The 17531-nt window shown below is 63.7% G+C and overlaps 1 protein-coding gene across 2 annotated transcripts in view; it reads left to right on the top strand.

The window, feature by feature from the left end:
• Positions 1-4862: 4862 nt before the first annotated feature.
• Positions 4863-17531, top strand: part of Wnt7b (Wnt family member 7B) — a 35443-nt gene continuing 22774 nt past the window's right edge. The window contains exon 1 of one of the 2 annotated variants that reach the window (XM_090358426.1): positions 4863-4942. In XM_090358426.1, the coding sequence (XP_090214552.1) occupies positions 4872-4942 (71 nt within the window). In that variant the 5' untranslated portion in view covers positions 4863-4871. Of the gene's footprint in view, positions 4943-8715; positions 9061-17531 lie in introns of those variants that run through there. The other variant, XM_090358419.1, reaches the window with a different exon arrangement.

Below are 17531 nucleotides of genomic sequence, written 5' to 3'. Positions count from 1 at the left end.
GAAAGCACTGCCTATCAAGTCCAGGTCCTGGGACGCAGGCAGCCCTGCTCTGAGGGTCATTTGAACTTCTGGCCCCCATTTACTGCCTCCCCCACCCTCCTCATCTCCCAGTCCCCTCAGCACCTTCCTTGTGGCCCCTGCCTTCTTGGCACCCTCTCTCCCACTCCCTCTCTGGATGGGGATCCTTGCTGAGAATGTGGGGCCTTATCCTTGCCCCTGAGCCTTCACCATGAGGCACGGCCCACCTCCCTGGCAGGCACTGGTTCCAGCCTCACTTCCACCAGCTATGTGAGTTTGGTCAAGTGTATCCCTTTCTGCCCCAGTTTCCACGTCTGAACAAGTGAGCAAGCCCATTGTGCACACGGCTGGTCTGGGGGGCAGTGGGGAGGGAATTGTGGGGTTCAGGAAATGCTGGTGAGATGGGCAGTCAGGGCTGGAGGAATGAGATGGGGAGGGTGGCAGGGACGGGGATGGGATGCTGCTGGTGGTGGGCGGGGCTCAGACTCGCTGCTCAGCACAGTGGGGTCAGAGTTATGTCTGTAACACTGATGGTCACACATGCCAAATGCCCCTCAGAAAACCACTCATTTATTCAGACTATCCATCCATCAGTCATTCACTAACTAAGTGAGCACTTTCTTCTTGCTGGGCTCTATCACACCTTGGGGCTAGAATTGTAACCAAGGCAGCACAATGGTCTCCACGGACTTGTGCCCTGATGGGAGACAGACAGAAGACAAGCAATGACATATTGTCTTCTAAGGGAAGAATGCCAGGTCTTGTGTTTGGAGGGAAGAGTGTGGAGACCCTCTCTGATGTGGGCCACATAAGCTGCAGCCACATAGAACCAGGAGCAAGGATTGTGCTAGAAGGGACAGCACGTGCAAAAGTTCTGGGGCAGGAACTGACGTGGCATGTTCCAAGCCACAGAAAGACTTGGAGCTTAGCAGGAGAGAAGCAAGCTTCTGTGGGGGAGAGAGAAGTGAAGTAGGGGCAGGGACAGGCCCATGAATTCCCAAGAGATCTGTGAATGGATTCCATGCAGGAAGTGAAGGGAAAGAGGAATGATGGCCATGGCCCACCTTCCAGCTGGGAAGACTGGGACTAAAGCTCACCGCCTTGACAGGAACCCAAAAGCATGCTGGGGAAAAGCACAGGTGGAGCTTGGCTCACACATGGGAGATGGAGTGTGGGCTCCGAGTGCTCCTGGCAACCTACTTCCTTCCCTCCCCTCCCACCCCAAAGCCCCCTCTCATCCCAGGGCAGGACCAGGGCAGGACCTGGGAGTGGAAGGGCGTGGGGAGAAACACTCCCCAGGGCAGAGAGCAGGCGAGGTGCAACCTACGCAAGCTCTGCCCACTCCCCAGGGGCCAGGGGCATGTTTCTGTACCTGCCTGACCTCATGGCCGGCTGGACGGTCCTCTCAGCACGGCAGGACACTCCTGTGGAGTCTTACCAGGCCCAGAGGAACCATTGGTCCCCAGGGAAGTCCAGATTCTGGGGTAACACATCTTCTGCTTGACCAAGACTGAGGGGTTCCTCAGTGATTGAAGCTGGGAATGTCCAGGGGGACCACCCTGAGCTTGTCTCCCCCCACTACAAATCCATCATCTGTCCACCCATCCACCCACCCACCCATCCATGTCCCCATTCGTCATCCATTCAGCCATCTGGCCATCCATCCACTCACCCAGCCATCCATCCACGCTGCCATTTACACAGCCAGCCAGCCAGCCACAGATCCGTTCATCCTTAACCCATTCACTTACCCACTTCTTGCTCTCACTTAGACCCCTGGCATTTCTCTAGACCTGGGGACACGGGGGTGAGTCTGCCATAACACTGGATGTGGGGGACACCCCTGACCTTGGGTGGACGTTTGGAGCTCTGCCTCTACTCCTACCCTTTTTCCTCCAGCCTGGTGGAGCAGGCTTGCTTTTCTTCAAAGAGGTGATACTCTCCCAGAGCAGCTTCTAGATGGTCACTGCCTCCAGGAGGCTTTCTATGTCCAAGAAGGCAGAACCTTAGGGGTGGAAATTTGGCCTAGTGGTAGAGTGCTTGCCTAGCATGCATGAAGTCCTGGGTTCGATTCCTCTGTACCACAAACATAGGAAAAAAAGCTGGAAGTGGTGCTAGACCACAGCTCTAGCCTTGAGAAAGTCCAAGGACAATGCTCAGGTCCGAGCTCAAGCCCAGGACTGGCAAAAAACCAAACGAAAACAAAAAAGGCAGAACCTGAAGAGGCAGAGAAACAGAGTCCTAATCCCTGTTGCCCAGAGAAGATGGAAGAGGCTCCGGGGAGCTGGGGGAGGGGGCTCAGGGGGGGCTGACTCCAGTGACCCCCTGTCTCTACTCCACACACTTTAAGGAGAGGAGGGCAGGGGGGAGGCAGCTGCCCCTGAGCTTTCCTGCTCAGGACACACCGCAGGCAGCTCGCCTCAAATCTCCCTGGGAACTGGGGCAGAGGGAGGCCTGTGCTGAAGGTGAGACGGGACACCTGGCTTGTCCTGCTTAGCTGCATTCTCAGCTGGCCCGGCACAGCCCTGTGAGGTCAGGACAGGCGACTGCCCTCAGGGCAGAAAGGACAGGAGGGGCTGTGGTGTCAGGACAGCAGGAGGTCCTGGTCAGGCACACCAGAGGGACAGGGATGACAGGGACCCTCGATGATGTCCGTGACTTCCAAGCTGGAGAAGATGACAGCTTTGCATGAGGTCACAGGTCTTTAGCCCCATGAGCCCAGTGAGGAAGACCTGGCGGGTCCTGGAGCTGGTTGTCTTCTGGCACTGGCAGGTCTTCAGACTGACCCTTACCTTTAGGGAGAAATGGCCCTTCAGCAGAAGCCCCCCACTCCCTCATCTCCTCGTCTCTCCATAAACAGATGGGTGGAGAGCTGGGGTGTCAGGGCCAAGCCTTGGAAGCCATCTCTCCACGTGGTGTCATGGAGGGTGGAGGTAGGGGCAGCCTTGGGACCTGCCCGTGCCCCCAGCAGGACCGCCTCTACCCTCTAGATCTCCCCCGAACTCGGAGCCATGCAGAGCCGCTTCGAGAAGCCGCCTAGAGCCCCCTCCCCAGGCGGACCCCTTGAGGGCGGGGTCCCCTTCCCGCGGTGGCGCTTCCGGCCCGCGGCCGGCAGGGGGCAGCAGGACGCCGAGCCGCCGGCCCTGCGCGCGCCGCCTCCGCGGCTCCTGGGGAAACAGAGGCACGGGCGACACCCCCGGCGTCCTCCCCTGCAGGGTCCACGTCTTCCTGGACCGCGGGCCCAAGTAGGGTGCACAAAGGTGGGCGTGGTGGCGAGCCCCTGGCCCGCGAGCCTGAGCCGTGGGCCCCCGCGGGGCCCGGCGGCGGGCCGGGCTGCGCCTGCGCTCGCCCGGTGTCCGCCGGGTGGCAGCATCCGCCCGCCGAGCTGCCCCGGCTCCCGCGCGGGCGCAGGGCGCTCCCCGCGCTGGTGTGGCCGGAGCGACGTCCGGAGCTCTGGGACCCGGGGGCGCTGGGTGGGGCGGCCTGGCGCTTCGCGGCGGCCCGGGCCTCAGTTTCCCTGACCGTCATCTCTACGGTCAACTGCCTCCAAGGCCTCCCACCCGCTGCGCCTGGCACAGCTGCGCCGCCGCCTCTGATCCCGGGGCCGAGGTCGTGGCTAAGGTTCAGAGGATTTGACGGGATTAGGGGGGGGGATTAGGAGCCGGGGTCCCGGGGGCCAAGGGGCGGAGCGGGCCGAGGGGCGCGGGGTGCGGGCAGGGCCGGCGGCGGCGGGCGGCGTCCTCCGTCCACACCTGCTTCTCCCTCCAGCCCGGCGCTCCGCGTGCTGCCGCGCTCTCCAAATGTGGCCCGCGTGAGCGTGTCCGGGACCCAGGGCCCCTGGCCCAGCGCTGTGGAAGGGACCGGGCGCCCACCGAGGGGGGAAGGGCGCCCCTCACCCGCCCCGGGAAGCCCCGACGTTCTGGCCGCCGCGCCCCCTGCCCGCGTGCGGCCTCCATCCGACCCGGGCTGGGCGCGGGCAGAGCGCCGGTGGTGGTGTGGCAGGGGCGCGGCAGTGCCAGGGCGGAGGGCGTGGCCCCGGGACCCGGCGGGCGGTTTCTGGGGCCGAGGGGCAGCTCCGGGGAGGGCGATGGCGTGGGCCCACTCGGCACCGGAAGGCAAGTGGTCCCCGAGACCTGCAGCCCCCGCCCCACGCCGCCCCGCCGGAGCAGAGGCGCGCAGGTGTCCCTTCCCCGCCGCGCCCTCCCCCTCCCGCCCCCGCCCCCGCCCTCCCTCCCCAGTCTCCGGAGCGCGACCGGAGGGGAAGGGAGCTGGCCCGGGGAGGGGGGCCGGGGTAGATGCGTCCGTGTGTCACGGGGGAGGGAGGAGAAAAGGGAGGGGAGCGCCGGGGAGCGAGCGCGAGAGAGCGCGCGGCGGGCGAGGAGGGCGGGCGGGAGGCGGGTCCTCCTACCTGGGGCGCGCACTCCCTCTCTCTCGCGCTCGCTCGCTCCCCTGCTCGCTCGCGGCTCGCTCGCCCGGGCTGCGAGTCACCTGGGAAGGCCGACAAGTGCGGACACATTGGCCGCCGCGGCGCACGGCAAGGCGCGCACGGCCCCAGGCGGCTGAGCCCGTGGAGGCAGCGCCCGGCCCCGGCCCCGGGGCCCCACAGTCTCTCGACCGAGCGGGCTCCGAGAGCGCGGCCCCGGCCCGGGTCACTCCCCCCCGGGGCGCTCGCGGCGCCCTGGGCTCACCATGGTGGCAACGCGTGCCGAGCGCCCGCGCGTCGCCCTCGGCCCGAGCCGCAGCGCCGGCTGAGCGCGGTCCGCCCGCAGCCCTCGGCCCTCGCCCGGCCCCCGCCCCGTCCGCACACCCCCTCCGGCCGCAGCTGTCTATGGCGCAGCCCCCCTCCCTGGATCATGCACAGAAACTTTCGCAAGTGGATTTTCTACGTGTTTCTCTGCTTTGGCGTCCTCTACGTGAAGCTGGGGTGAGTAACCCCGAGGGCGGCTCCCCCCCCCCCGGGGCCGGGCGGTCGGAGGGGCGCAGGGCGGTTCTGGGGCTCTAGGGCTGCTCTTGGGTCGGGCCCTCGCCCCAGCCCGGCCGGCCCCCCCCCCCCGGAGGAGCTGGGGTGGAGGGGCGCCAAGCCCAGGGCGCGCGGGCAGCCGCCGCGGGCTCGCGGGCAGAGGCGAGCGTGCTGGGCGCGTACTTTCACCCGTTCGGGCTCCAGGCCTCGGGGGTGGGACGCGCCTTCCCTCCCCCGGGCCGTCTTGGGCGCTGAGCCCGGGCCGAGCGCTCGCCGCCGGGAGGGCGCGCCGGGCTGGAGGGGTGGGGGCCGTCCTGCAGCCGGGGCCAGGCTGGGCGGGGGGCGCGCACCCCGGGCGAGCGCGTAGGCCGGGCACCCGCCGCAGCCCTTCGTCTCTATCCATCACCCGGACGTGTTGAAATTACCTTGACAACTCGTCGGGCTGGCTCAGGACGGGCCGCGAGGCCGGCCGGGCCGCCTCGGGCTTCGTCCGGGGCCCGCGCCCCCGCCCGCCCGGGGCCCCGGGCTCGGCCCCCTCTCGCCACGCTCCCCCTCGCGCAGCCCGGCGGGCGGGCGGGCGGGCGGGCTCCGGGCGGGCGCGCCGCGCTCTCGCTGCTCGCTGCGGTAGCTGCTCCGAGTCGTATTTCCACATTCCTGAACCCAGCCGAGTTCTTACCTGTTGAGCCGCGATCTCCTTTAGACAGAATCTGTCTCGGCCTTCCCGAAGATTGGGGGTGGCGGGGTGGTGAGACCCAGAGGCGATGTTCATAGCCTGGGGTGCCCGCTGCTGGACGCGGGCCTGGCGCCCCTTGCACCTGCGGACACCTGCGCCCTGCCGCGCCCCGCACTCCTACTGTGCGCAATCGGGCGCTTAGGGCCTGGCCCTTCCTGGACCTTGAGGGAGGGAGGAAGGAAGGAAGAGAGGAAAGGAGGGAGGCAGGGAGGAAGGGAGGCAAGCAAGCAGACCTGTAGGTAGGGCGAATTCTGGTATCTGGGAGACTGAGAGACAGAGACCCAGGCGAGAGGTAAAAACATCTGAGAATCTTCCTGGCTCTCTCTCTTCTGGCCTCCGCCATTTCACAGGTGGAGACATTATTAAGACCCAGAGCCGGTGGGGACCAAAGCTTCAGAGGCCAGGCGAGAAGCCGGGTCCTCGCCTCAGCCCTTGCAGGTCTGGACGGGCGTGTCTGTGGCTGCTGGTGACTCTGTTTATTGTAGGGCTGTGGGTAGGCCGTGTCCCTGTGTGTTTGTTTATGGAGGTGAGGGGTGCCCGCCTTGAGCCCGCTGGGGTGGGGGTGGGGCGGACAGGGCAGGCCATGCTGTCCAGGCTTTCGCAGCCAGCGGGGATCTTCCAGGACCCCCCCCTCCCGCTAAGAGGTCAGCAGACCTCATGAGGCCCTGGCTCTGCTCCCTGACTCTGGCACTGTGGTCCCCACCTGTGGGCTCTGAGCAGCCCTAGTGTGGGGTCATTTTGCTCTCTGGGGCTTCAGGATTAGAAAAGTGACTGTGAGGGGGCCAGAGGCCAGGTCACTGTTCACAGGGGCTGAAGGCAAAGTTGAGCCTGGACTGGCTCTGGCCTCTGCTACTGACCACTTTTTCCAGCATCAATTCGGCCAGAAGTGTTTTCTCAAAAAGCAGCCCCTCCCCCCTCAGCTACTGGGATGAGAGTTCGATTCCCCCTCTCCCCCCCCCCCCCCGCCCTGTGCTCCAGGGGCAAGGAAGTATCTACAAAGATCTGGAGGGCCTTTCCCAAGACTCCCCTGTCTGTCTGTCTGCCCCTGGACTGCACCTCTGGCCTTTCTGAACATTGCCTAGGATGGGGTGGGGAAGACCCTCCTGTGTTAGGTCCCCAGGCATGCAGGTCCACTGCCCTCTGGAAGGTGTGAGGGGAGGCAGTGGCTGAGTTCCCTGGGGAAGGCTCCAGGAGCTCCGGGGTAATTCCTCCCCCTGGTGTGTCTCCAGCAAACACCCCTCCCTCCTACTCTTGAGTTTCCAGAGTTCCCAAAGACACCATGGAAGACCCACCAGGGAAGCCCTCTTTGGATGTGTACAGGAGGAAGGAGTTTGGGGGTGGGGTAGGGGGGGAGCCCGGGCTCTGCCATGCTTTCTTTGCAAGCTTCTTGTTATGCCAGAGGCATAAGAGGGGCAGCTGGGTCCAGGTGTGACCTAACACTTAGGTAATGGGGATGCCCCATGGATCAAAGAGGTCTGGGGATCAGACAGAACCACCAGATGCCCAGGACCACGCTTCCATCCATCACTCCTGGCAGGTGCCTAGGGTGAGCTCTGTACCCTCAGTCTTTTTTCCCTCACTGAAGGGAAGTGCTCCCAGTCCCTCCCTCAGGGCTTCCAGGGCTCTTGTCTAGGGGCATTTGCCCAGGTGTCCCCACAAGAAACATTACGAGGTCAAAGGCGCCTGGGAGCCCTGGGGTGTCCTCCAGGCAGGAGGACCCAGGAGACCTCTGAATCTCAACAAAGTTCCAACTGCAAATGAGACACTGGCTGCTTGGGGTGCTATCTCTGTTGCCCCAGCTCACCTGCATGCTGAACGTTCTTGCCTCTGCCCCAGGGCCTTCTTCCACCCCTACACCAAATACTTTGCGCCCCTCAGCCAGTGCAGCTCACGTAGGCAGGCCCAGGAGCCAGAATGCAGCCGGCCCAGTCGCTGAGCAGAGGTGCCTTGAGCAATTCCAAAGCATAATGGCTAAGGGGTTATCCCAGGCCCTTTGTACAGGGAGCAGTTTTCAAGCTTCAGTCCTGGAGGAGACCACAGCAGACCGGGGAGTACCCTGTCTGGCTGGTCTGGGCCCAGTGGAGGAGCCTGGCCAGCCCCTGCCTTTGTGGCCAAGAGAAAGAAGTAAAGGGTTTCAAGGACTTGGAAAAGGAAGAGATGGCGTTCTTACTGGATGCGGGGGGGGGGGTGAGGTAGGGTGCCAGGCCAAGGAGCCACCCATCCTGCCCCTCAGGACCACTGGCTTTCCAGGCTACTTTCCCTTCATCCCCTGCTTAGTGGATGGGGTCTCCAGCTCTCTCCACAGCCACTTGTGGTGGCAAAGCTTGGCAGACAACAGGAGATAGGACTTAAAATTGTGTTTCTAGGTTTAAAAAAAAAAAAAACTTCAGCGGGAGGCTTTTGAGAAGAACCAGTCCTTGTGGCTTCTGCACCCCCAAAACCAACTCCTGGTAGGGAGAGGCACTGAGATCCCTGTGCGAGGAAAGCAGGACCTGCAAGTCTTGCCAGACACACGTGTGGATGCCCGGCTAGGACAATGCCACAGGCTGATGGGAAGCCACCCCCCCCCCCCAGACCACGCCGGCAGAGGCACAACACAGATTTCATGTGTGGACACACACCTGCAGCTAGCAGGCTGCCCCGGCCCCGCAGGCTCACGGGGCACATGCAGGTACATGCATGCACACAGGAGCACATGTTTGCTGAGCACAGCCCGGAAGGGAAGCGCGGGCTTGGGTGCGGCTGCTTTCCCCAGGGGGCTCTCCGGAGCCTGGCTGCAGCGCAGTGGCTCAGCAAAGGTGGGGACCAGGACATCCCCGCCGAGGCCACTTGGGCAACCCCTGGGGGCGGCTCCTGCCGCGCCTCCGGTCGGCCTCCCCTTTAAAAAACCCGCCCGCTAAGGAGGCGGATGTGGGGGCGGCCCGGCCAATGGCAGCTGCAGGCCTCGGGAGACTTGGAGAAGTGAGCTGGAGCTAGCGACAGAGCGGGTTCTTACAGACGGACCGACGGACAGACGGACCGACCGAGGGGCCCAGACAACCGCCAAGGCACCCCCACTGCCCCTCTGGCCCCAGCCCCTGCCTCTGCCTCTCGGCCTCAGCGCCCGCCGCAGCCCCAGGTCCAGCACGATGTGTGGCCCCGGCGGCGGGACGCGGGCGACCACTGGCCCCCGGCCTGCAAGCCGGGGCCCCTAGAGCGCAGAGGCGCCGCCCGGCGTGGGGAAGGAAGGGCCGCGGCGACCCGGCCTTGCGGGCGCGGGACCCACCATGCGCCTGCTGTCGGCGCGCGGCGCCCTCCTCTCCGTCTATTGCCCGCAGATCTTTCTCCTCCTGTCCAGCGGCAGCTACCTGTGAGTGCCGCGGGCGAGGGCGGGCGGGCGGCCGGGGGACAGGCCAGGGGCCCCGGGCGGGATGCGGGGGGGGGGGGTCCTGGGGGCCGCGGGGGGCCGGCCAGCCGCAGCCACCTGGGGGACCTGGGCGATGGGGGCCGAGCGAGGCGGGCGCGGGAGGGTCCCCGCCCCTCAGGCCCGGCTGGACCTCGCGCGCCCCTGCTCCCCGCGCCGGCGGCCCCCCGCCGGACCCCGAGGGCGCGGAGGCGGCTCCTGCCCCGGTCCTGGCGCCCCGTCACCTGGGGCCGGGAGCGCACGCGCGCGCGCGCGCGGGTGGTGAGGGCAGCGCCCCCCGGGCTCCGGGAAGCCCGGCCCGTCCGCCCCGGGGAGCCGGAGCCCCGGGGGCGCGTCCGCGAAGCCGTGGCTTCCCCGGAGTCTAATGGGACGCATATGCTCTGGCCTCCGCTTTAAAAAGGAGTTTGATTTATGGAACCGCCGTTTGGGGGAATTTAAGCTGGATGCTACTGATTAAACCTCAGAGCCGCGCTCCCTCCCGCGCCCCTCCTCCCCTCCCCCGCCCCTCCTTAGCACGCGGGCCACGTCCCGGGTCGCCTGCAGCGGCCGAGGGCGCAGCCGAGCCGGCCGCCGCGCCGCCCCCTTCCTAATAGAGGGCCGCGCCCCCGCCCCGTTTAATAAAGACGCAGCCCTGCTGCCCCAGCCCCTCGGAAATTACTATCCTGCCCCTCTCCTTCTAAAAATAGCCGCGCATCTTGAAACAAAAGTTCGCAACCGCAGCCAGATGCTGCGAGGCCCGCGGCTTCCCGGCTGTGGGCCATAATTACAAGGTCCCGGCAGAAGAAGCTCGGCCGGCTGCGGAGGCATCGCCCGGGGTGGGGGGCAGCGGCGGCCCCGCCTCATCATCCACGGGGCTGGGGGTAAGGAGGTGCAGGCTGCGAAGGTCCCGGCTCGGAGGTGCCACATGGATCGCCCAAGGGGCCTTGGTATCATGGCCTCTGGTAGTGTGTGTGGGGGGGGAGCGGCCTCCCCTAGAATCCTGGCATCTCAATCCTAAACCTCAAGGGAGAGCCAGCAGCTCCTCTGCCCCACAGAAATTCTTTGGAGCTGGTGCTGAGGTTGGGGGTCCCCGTGGAGGTGTAGGGTCCTGGGGCAGGGGCCTGAAGGAGGGGGGGTGAGAGGAGGAAGGCGGGGAGCAGTGGGGGCTCTCTGGCAGGTGGTGGCAGAAGCCAGGCTCTCCCCTGAGGCTGGGCCATGGATGACCTGCATCTACCACGCAGGCTCGACCCCCACCTGTACCACCGGCTTCTTGGGCTGTTGCTTTGTTTCCTTTTGAAGAAGTGACTTCTCAAGCATTCCTAGGCCTGCCCATGCTGGGGCCAGCATGATGGTGGGTGATAGGAAGACAGCCTGGTCCCTGCCCTGCCCTCAGCAGTCCTACCTGCTGCTAGTCTAGTCCGGTCTTTGGCCCCAGGGGGAGAAAGTGCTGACTTAGCCCATCCCAAGCAAGGATGAACTCAACAGGAGGGTGGCAGCGATGGCTCCAGGATTTACTCGCTCTGTTGGGGAATATAAGCCTGTAAGGTGCCCAGGTGGGCACTGAGCAATTGGCGGGAAAAGTATGTATGATGAGAAGCCCCTGGTCTGCAAGTCCCCGAAACCATAGCAGAACATGGCGGAGGTGATTAGGGCTGAAGAGATTTGAGAATTGCACAAGGCAGTGAGGGCAACTGAACTCTGTTCCCAGTGCTTTAGGCGTGCCCTGAGGGGCGCTCAGGATGCCACAGCTAGGAGAAGCTCTGGGTGGGGGCTGTGCTCTCCAGAAGGTATTCCATTGCTCTGATCACAGGCACTGGTGGACAGTTAATCCTGCCCCTTTCCTCTGGGCCGCACTCCCAGCTCCTGGCGCTGGGCTGTGGTCCACACACAGTGAATCCCAGATGCATGCCTGGGCCCCTGCCACTGATGGAGTTGGACGGGTGTGCTGGCCTGGAAGGGCCCTGAGCCCCTGCCGGTCACTGAATGGAGCCCTGCTGGGCTGGGCCGCTCTGGCCAGCCCCAGCCAGCCCCACCATCTCTGTGCCTGTGTTGTCAGAGTGGGCACTCCCAGGGTCAGTGGAGGTCAGCGGGGCCCAAAGTGGACAGGTGAGAGCCACGGGCAGGCCAGGAGGAAAGCTGTGGTGCTTTGTTAGCTGATGTGGGAGCCTGGCCAGGCTGAGAGCCAGGCCCAGGCCGGGCCACTGTCCTGGGAAGGTCCCTTCTGGTCTTGGCCTCCCTCTCCCAGATGTGGTGGTTGGCTGTGACGAGCCCCCCTCCCCAGGTCTTCCGGTGCGGCCTGTCATGGTGACCGCCTGCTCTGGGGAGCCGGGTGACTCATGGGTGACAGGGCGGTTACTCACCGACCACCTGGCTGTGGGGGGCGGGGGTGCTCACCACGGTCTTGCCAAGGCCAGGCCTCTTCCCGGCTCCCACTCCGGCCTTGCTGGCGGCGCCGACCGCAGTCCCAGAAGCCCTGTGGGATGACCCTCAGGGAGTTGGGTACTGAATCAGGTCCATCCCCTGGCATCACAGCCCTGGGGGTCGAGAGGGCCAGGCAGGTCAGCATGGCACTCCGGGACGGGGCATCTGTCCAGGTGTGGAAGGCCTCTCTGGACCTCAGTGTCCTCATTGGTCTAGGGGGCAGAGGTTCAGGTCAGGTCCAGAAGCCCTGGGGTGTGATGGCACCCAGGTTACCTGGCAAAATCTTAACTCCCAGGCAGCATTGCAGCCAGCGGGGGCGCACGGAGCCTCTTCAACCACAGGAAACCTAACCAAACCCACCACCCCGCCCGGAGCAATCGAGTCACCAACCAAGAAAAGGGAAAGAGGTACATTGTGGGACAGACTGCTCCGTGCCACTTCCTCTGTCTGTTGGGCCTGTGGAAGGTGAAACGCCTTTTGGGGGTTTGATTTGATCTCAGGACCTCTGGCTTCATAGGCAGGAACTCTGCCACTTGAGCTATATCCCCTGTCTGTTTTTGTTTGCTTCAGTTACTTTTTCAGTAGGGGCCCGACATTCTGGGTCGGCCTGTTTATTACTGTAGCCCTTCTATTTATCCTTCCCAGGTGATTAGGCTGCCACCTGCCGCTTCGTGCAGCTCTTCACTGGAGATGGGGCTTGTGAACGTTGAGCTCAGGCTGACCTTGCACTATGATTTTGCAGGCCTAGTGAGGAGGGGACCCTTGACTCTCGGATGGCCAAAGCTGGGTTCTCATGCCAGCTTTACCTTTCCTGCCTGGCTGGGTCCTGCCCTCTGCTGTCTGCTTTCCTGAGGTGTCCTGTATGCAGTGGCTGGTTGTCAGGTATTTGAGCAGAAGAGAGGCCTGGAGGCTGAGTTTGTTTATGAAGGAGTAAGGAGGGAGAGGCTGGAGGAGACTCCTAGGGGAAAAAAATAATGGCTAGGGCATTGTTACCAAGGGGCAGACCAAGCACTGAGGTCCAAAGAGGAGGTCCTCTCCTGCAGCCACCAGGGTCAGGGCCCAGCCCTGTGGCTCTAAGCCTCTAACCAGGCTGTTTGTCCCCAGGGAAATCTGGCTGGAAAGGACCTGGAGCTCAGGAGACCCCGGGCACTATGCAGAGCTGGTTGAGGATGGTATGGGTGGCCATGAAAGAAGGGAGCCATGTTTGAGGGGACACCTGCTTGTCCCCTCACACTTTGCTCAGTCTCACACTTTGCTGGCTCCCTTGGGGACACAGCAGGTGCACTTCCTGCCCCCGCCCCTCCAGCCCTGTGCCCCTCCCCTGCAATGCCACAGCAGCCCTGGGGGGCAAGTGGGCCGAGGCCACCCTGCCCTGGACACCCAAGGACCCCAGAGCTCCACTGGGATTGAGCCCGGGCCACCCCTCTGCCTGGAGGTTAGTGGCTAGGGCTGGGGGTGGAACTTTCCATTTTTGAGATCCGGAGCACCTGCCAGGCCAGGGCCTGGGCCAAGTGTCCAGAATAGACCATCTCTGGTCTGTCCACTAACCTCTCCTGGGCTCCTGGCAGATGGAGGGACCACGGCGGACTCCCTGGAGGCCTCCATTTCGCATGGCCCTACGTCCAGCGCAGATTGGGTTCAGCTCCCCTCCCGAGGGGACAAGAGGCGGGCGCCCTCCCCTGTCAGATGAAACCCCGGCCTGGGGCTCCCTCAGACTCATGAAAGGGTCATTGTGTGGTGCAGGCCGCTGCTGGCCAAGGACAAAACGGCCGTTTGTCCTCCCTCCGTGGTGTGGGACCGGGGGCCTCCCCCAGGCTGGCTGCTCGGGTGGGGGTAGGGACAGGTGTGTGCTCTCCTCTCCCTCGTCTCACTGCACAACCTGTCCAGGCCCCTCCCCCAAGCTACCCCCGGCCCAGGGCCACCTTGTCCTTGAGTGTGGACTCCTAGTGTGGCAGACTTGCTGTTGGGGGGGGCAGTGAGCTCCCCAGCCCTGGGGGCAAACAAGCTGGGAAAGGGCCCTGCTGGCCTGGGAAGCCAGTGCAAGGCATGCAAGGGTGTGGTCAGTGCTGCTAGATGGGATGGACCTGGCCCACATCCAGTGGCCAGTGCAGAGGGGCAGGTGGGGCCTGGGACGTCACAGTCCATCTGCAACGGGAGGGGAGGAGAGAGTGGCAGGCTTCCTAGAAAGAGGGGGGCACATGTCTGGCTGCCTGGAGTGGCAGGGTGCCCCCTCTCCAGAGGGCAAACATCTGGCCCCAGAGGTCAGAACTGGGCGTGTCATGACAGGCCTTGCATTCCGAGGGGCGTGGCAGTTCCTCGGGTCAGAGGTCAGAATCCCCAGGTCAGGGGTGGTGACCACTGTCTGGGCTTTGATTTCTCACATCTGCAGGGGCTGCGTGCTCTCTCCAGTCCCCTGTTCCTCTGCACCATGGCTCCTTGTACCACCACCTGCTCAGCATCCTCGTCCTTGCCTCAGGCTCACTACTTGTATCCTGCTTTCTCTCCAGGGTGGGGTTCTCGGGTGCCAAGGCAGAAATGCCAGCTATAGGGAGAAGAGAGAGGGCACTACCCCCTGGGTACAAGGAATGAAGGCACAGTGCTTGGTCCCCAGGACACCCAGAACAACAAGCGGGGCTGGTGGTGTGGAGAGATGAAAGCGGGCAGGACCTGGGGCAAAGGGTGCCCCTGCAGGGACCCCACCCATAGCAGAGTGACTCTCCCTCAGGCAAACTGAGGTCCAGAGAGGCTGCAAGTGAGTGCGGGCCAATGGAACTCAGACCCTGCAGCTGGAGGGGCCCTCTAGGGTCTGTAACCTCGGCTCCTCACTGGTCAGGAGGTAGGACCTCATTCCTGAGCAGAGCCCTGGGGGTGTCCAGCCCCTGACTGACTTCAGGGCCCTTCTGGGTGGCCTCTCTGTAAGTCTGGGCTGGCACGGCCCTCCTGTGTAGCTGCCATGTGTGTGGGGGGGGGTGGTGAGAGGGGGGCAGGTGGTGGATGCTGCCGAGGAAGGGTGGCCCTGTGTCCCGCCCCTCTGCACAGTGCAGGCCAGGGGATGGGTCAGATGGTTAGGCTGGCTGGAGCAGGAGCTGCTTGCTTGCTCCCCCTGCAGGGCCTTACCTGGGTCGAGGATCTTCTTGTCCAGGCAAGGAGAAGGGAAGGCCATTTGCCAAAGGAGGGAGGGCAGACTGTCCCTGATTGTCAGATAAGAACACTGAGGCTAGGGACAGCCCGGGTGGCCCGGGTGGGACCCCCCCCCAGCTCATGTCCCCATGTGGAGCTGGGACTGCCTGGCAAAGCCAACTCAAAGGCAGCTTGACCTGTGGCAGGGGACCTGCTCAGACCGGTTTTGTACCACTCTCTCCCCTTCTATCCCATCGACTTGGGCGAGGGCCTCAGATGCTGCCCAGCTCTGGCTCCAGCCTGGGCCCTGGTCAGATTTCTCTAGCTCCTAGCAGCAGTGAATGCAGAGGGGCAGGTGTCTGGGGACAGAAAAATTGGTATTCCGGGCTGCTATGTAGCCTGTGGTGTTTGGAGGTCTGCCAAGCGACCCCAGCCCTGGAAGAGATTCCTATCCCCACTTGTCAGGCAGGAACACTGGGGTTCAGTAGCCCCTGCTCTAGCAGGCCCTGTGGGGCCCCAGAGCCAGGGAAGACCCCATCTCACCCAACCACCCCTGCCCACCTGAGGGAGAGGCTGGGGCCAGCCACCGTCCTCCCGGGGGTTGTAGTTACTTCCTGGACGAGTGGACCCAGGCCGGCCTTCCTGGCCTATCATAGATAATTAGAACATTCTTCAAATATTTTGCCTGAGGATGCCCAAGAAGGAAGAATTACGAAGTGCCGGGGGCCAGGAGCGTGGGCTGGAGTTGCCTGGGCAGCGCCAGGGCCTGGAGGGAATTTGGTCAGCCTGTCCTTACCACTCATTCTGCTGGGGTGCAGATGTCCCCATACCCCCCAACTGGGGGTAGGGGATTCAAATCGAGGGACTGGGAGGTGGGATTCCCAGCCCTGGAGTCTGTAGCTGGTGAGGGAGGAAGACCCTGCACCAAATGGCCTTTGGCCTTTTGACAGGTGTGGCAGGGTCTCTGCCCTGGGGTGAGCTGGGTGTGGCGGGAAGGAGGATAAGCAGAAGGGAGAGGTAGAATCCTCGTGTGTGTGTGTGTGTGTGTGTGTGTGTGTGTGTGTGTGTGTGTGTGTGTGTGGCGGCAGGGGGGAGGATGCATAGGGCCAGCTTCTTGACTGACACCCACATCCGCCAATCAGACCACCCAGATAGCCTACAGCTGGGGCTGGGAGGGGCTCAGGCTGGGGCCTGCGGGTTGGGTCAGGGCCCAGGGGGCAGTGATGTGGTCCTGCCCTGGGGAAGCCCTTTCACACTGGGGCAGCTAGTGAAGGAGGTTCTAGCCAGCTAGGGAAGGAGTGCCCTTGTTCCCAGGAGGCCCAGGGGGTTCAGGCTGGTTCTAGAAGGTAGATCCTGTGTGGCCTCCTGACATACCAGCCTTCTGTGGCTCCCTCTGAGAGAGGACTGTTCCAGACCAGGAATGGGGTGTGGGGGAGCAGTGTGGGGGCAGGGTCTCCACGGAGCCCTTGGTCCCCCTTTCAGAGGGGAGAGCAACGCCGGCAGCCCTCCCTGGGACATCTCAGTCTGCAGTTTGTGGGGGGGCTGCTCAGCTCACTGCTTCTACAGCTGGTGAGGCCATTTCTGACCTCCTAAGCAGAAAGACCTGGCCTGAGGTCAGTCTCCTTCTATCAGCCTGCCAAACAAATGCTGGTCTGACTCAGGGGACAGGGAGTGCCCCTCATCTTTGCTGGCCTATGGCTCAGGCGGAGGGAATGGGGACTCCACAGCCCGGCACGTCCCATCACCTGCCTGCTGGGGCCCCAGTCCCAGGGGAGGGCCTGTGGCCTTGGTGTGCCCATGTACCCTGTACCTGGACAGTGTGTGCTTCACACGCATGCTGGAGGTGGTCACCGAGGGTCGGCCCCACGGCTTGTGTCAAGGAGCCAGCAGAGGGCGAGGGCCTGGGTGGGGCAGGGGCTACCATGCAACCACCCCTCCCAGTGTGGTTTCCTAGAACTCCTCAGGGAGACCCAGCCTCAATTCTTCCCACCCCAAAGGCAGCCTCTGGCTCTGCAAGTGCCCTGGGGCCCCACCCTGCCCACTCTGGACATCTCTGAGGTCTGGGGTGGTAGGCTGCAGTTAGGGCTGGTTCTGTTTCTTCACCTACTTGAGACCCCAGCTTCCTGTTCTGGGAACATAAGGATGATGATGGTACTTGCCCTGAAGCTTTGCTGTCAGGACATGAGGGGACTCAGCCCTGGTGGCCATAATAGGTGCTGTCTCCAGCCTGAATCCAACAGCATGAAGGTCTTGGCTTAGACTTCCACCTGGCAGGACAGGCTTTGGGAGGAGTTGTCTTCTGGAGGAAGCAGAGGTGTCATCCAGAGGCTGGGAGCAGATAGGAAGGCTCTAGTCCACAGCTCAGGAGAGACGCTGCCCCCTAGCCTGGCCTTAGGGTTCCTGGGAGAGGAGAGTGCACCCCACTTCTTGACATCATTGAAGGGGGGAAGGCTGTCTAAGAAGCCCCACAGCCTGCGCCCTGATGGGCAGGGCCTGGTCTGGAGCAGACACTTTGCCTGGTCAGAGGAAGGACACTGGGTGGAGGAGATGCTGTAGCCACCCTGCCCCTAGGACCCCAGGCTCTTGGTGACCTGACCCCCACAGCGGCCACAGCTGGGGCTTGAGGTCGTGTGTCAGCAGACAGGTCATTAGGAATGGCCCACGTGGGCTGCACTGCACCCTGGGCCAGCTACCAAGCACATGCGTGGCCCATCCCAGCCTGCCTCTGCGCTGCCTCCACTCCCACTGTCGGGAGGAGACACAGGCATAGAGGCCAGGCAATGGGCCTGAGGCCTCCCGGCATGGAAGAGGCTGGTGTCCACTGAATTCACAGCCTGGAAGGCTGCCACGGAGCTTGGTGGGTGGGTGTTCTGGCATGGGAGCAAGGCCTTGTCCCT

Source organism: Megascapheus bottae, chromosome 2, assembly GCF_031878675.1.
Source record: "Megascapheus bottae isolate mThoBot1 chromosome 2, mThoBot2.hap1, whole genome shotgun sequence".
Lineage (NCBI taxonomy): Eukaryota > Metazoa > Chordata > Mammalia > Rodentia > Geomyidae > Megascapheus > Megascapheus bottae.
Note: the sequence above shows the minus strand (reverse complement) of the source record. Positions and strands in the feature narration are given on the sequence as shown.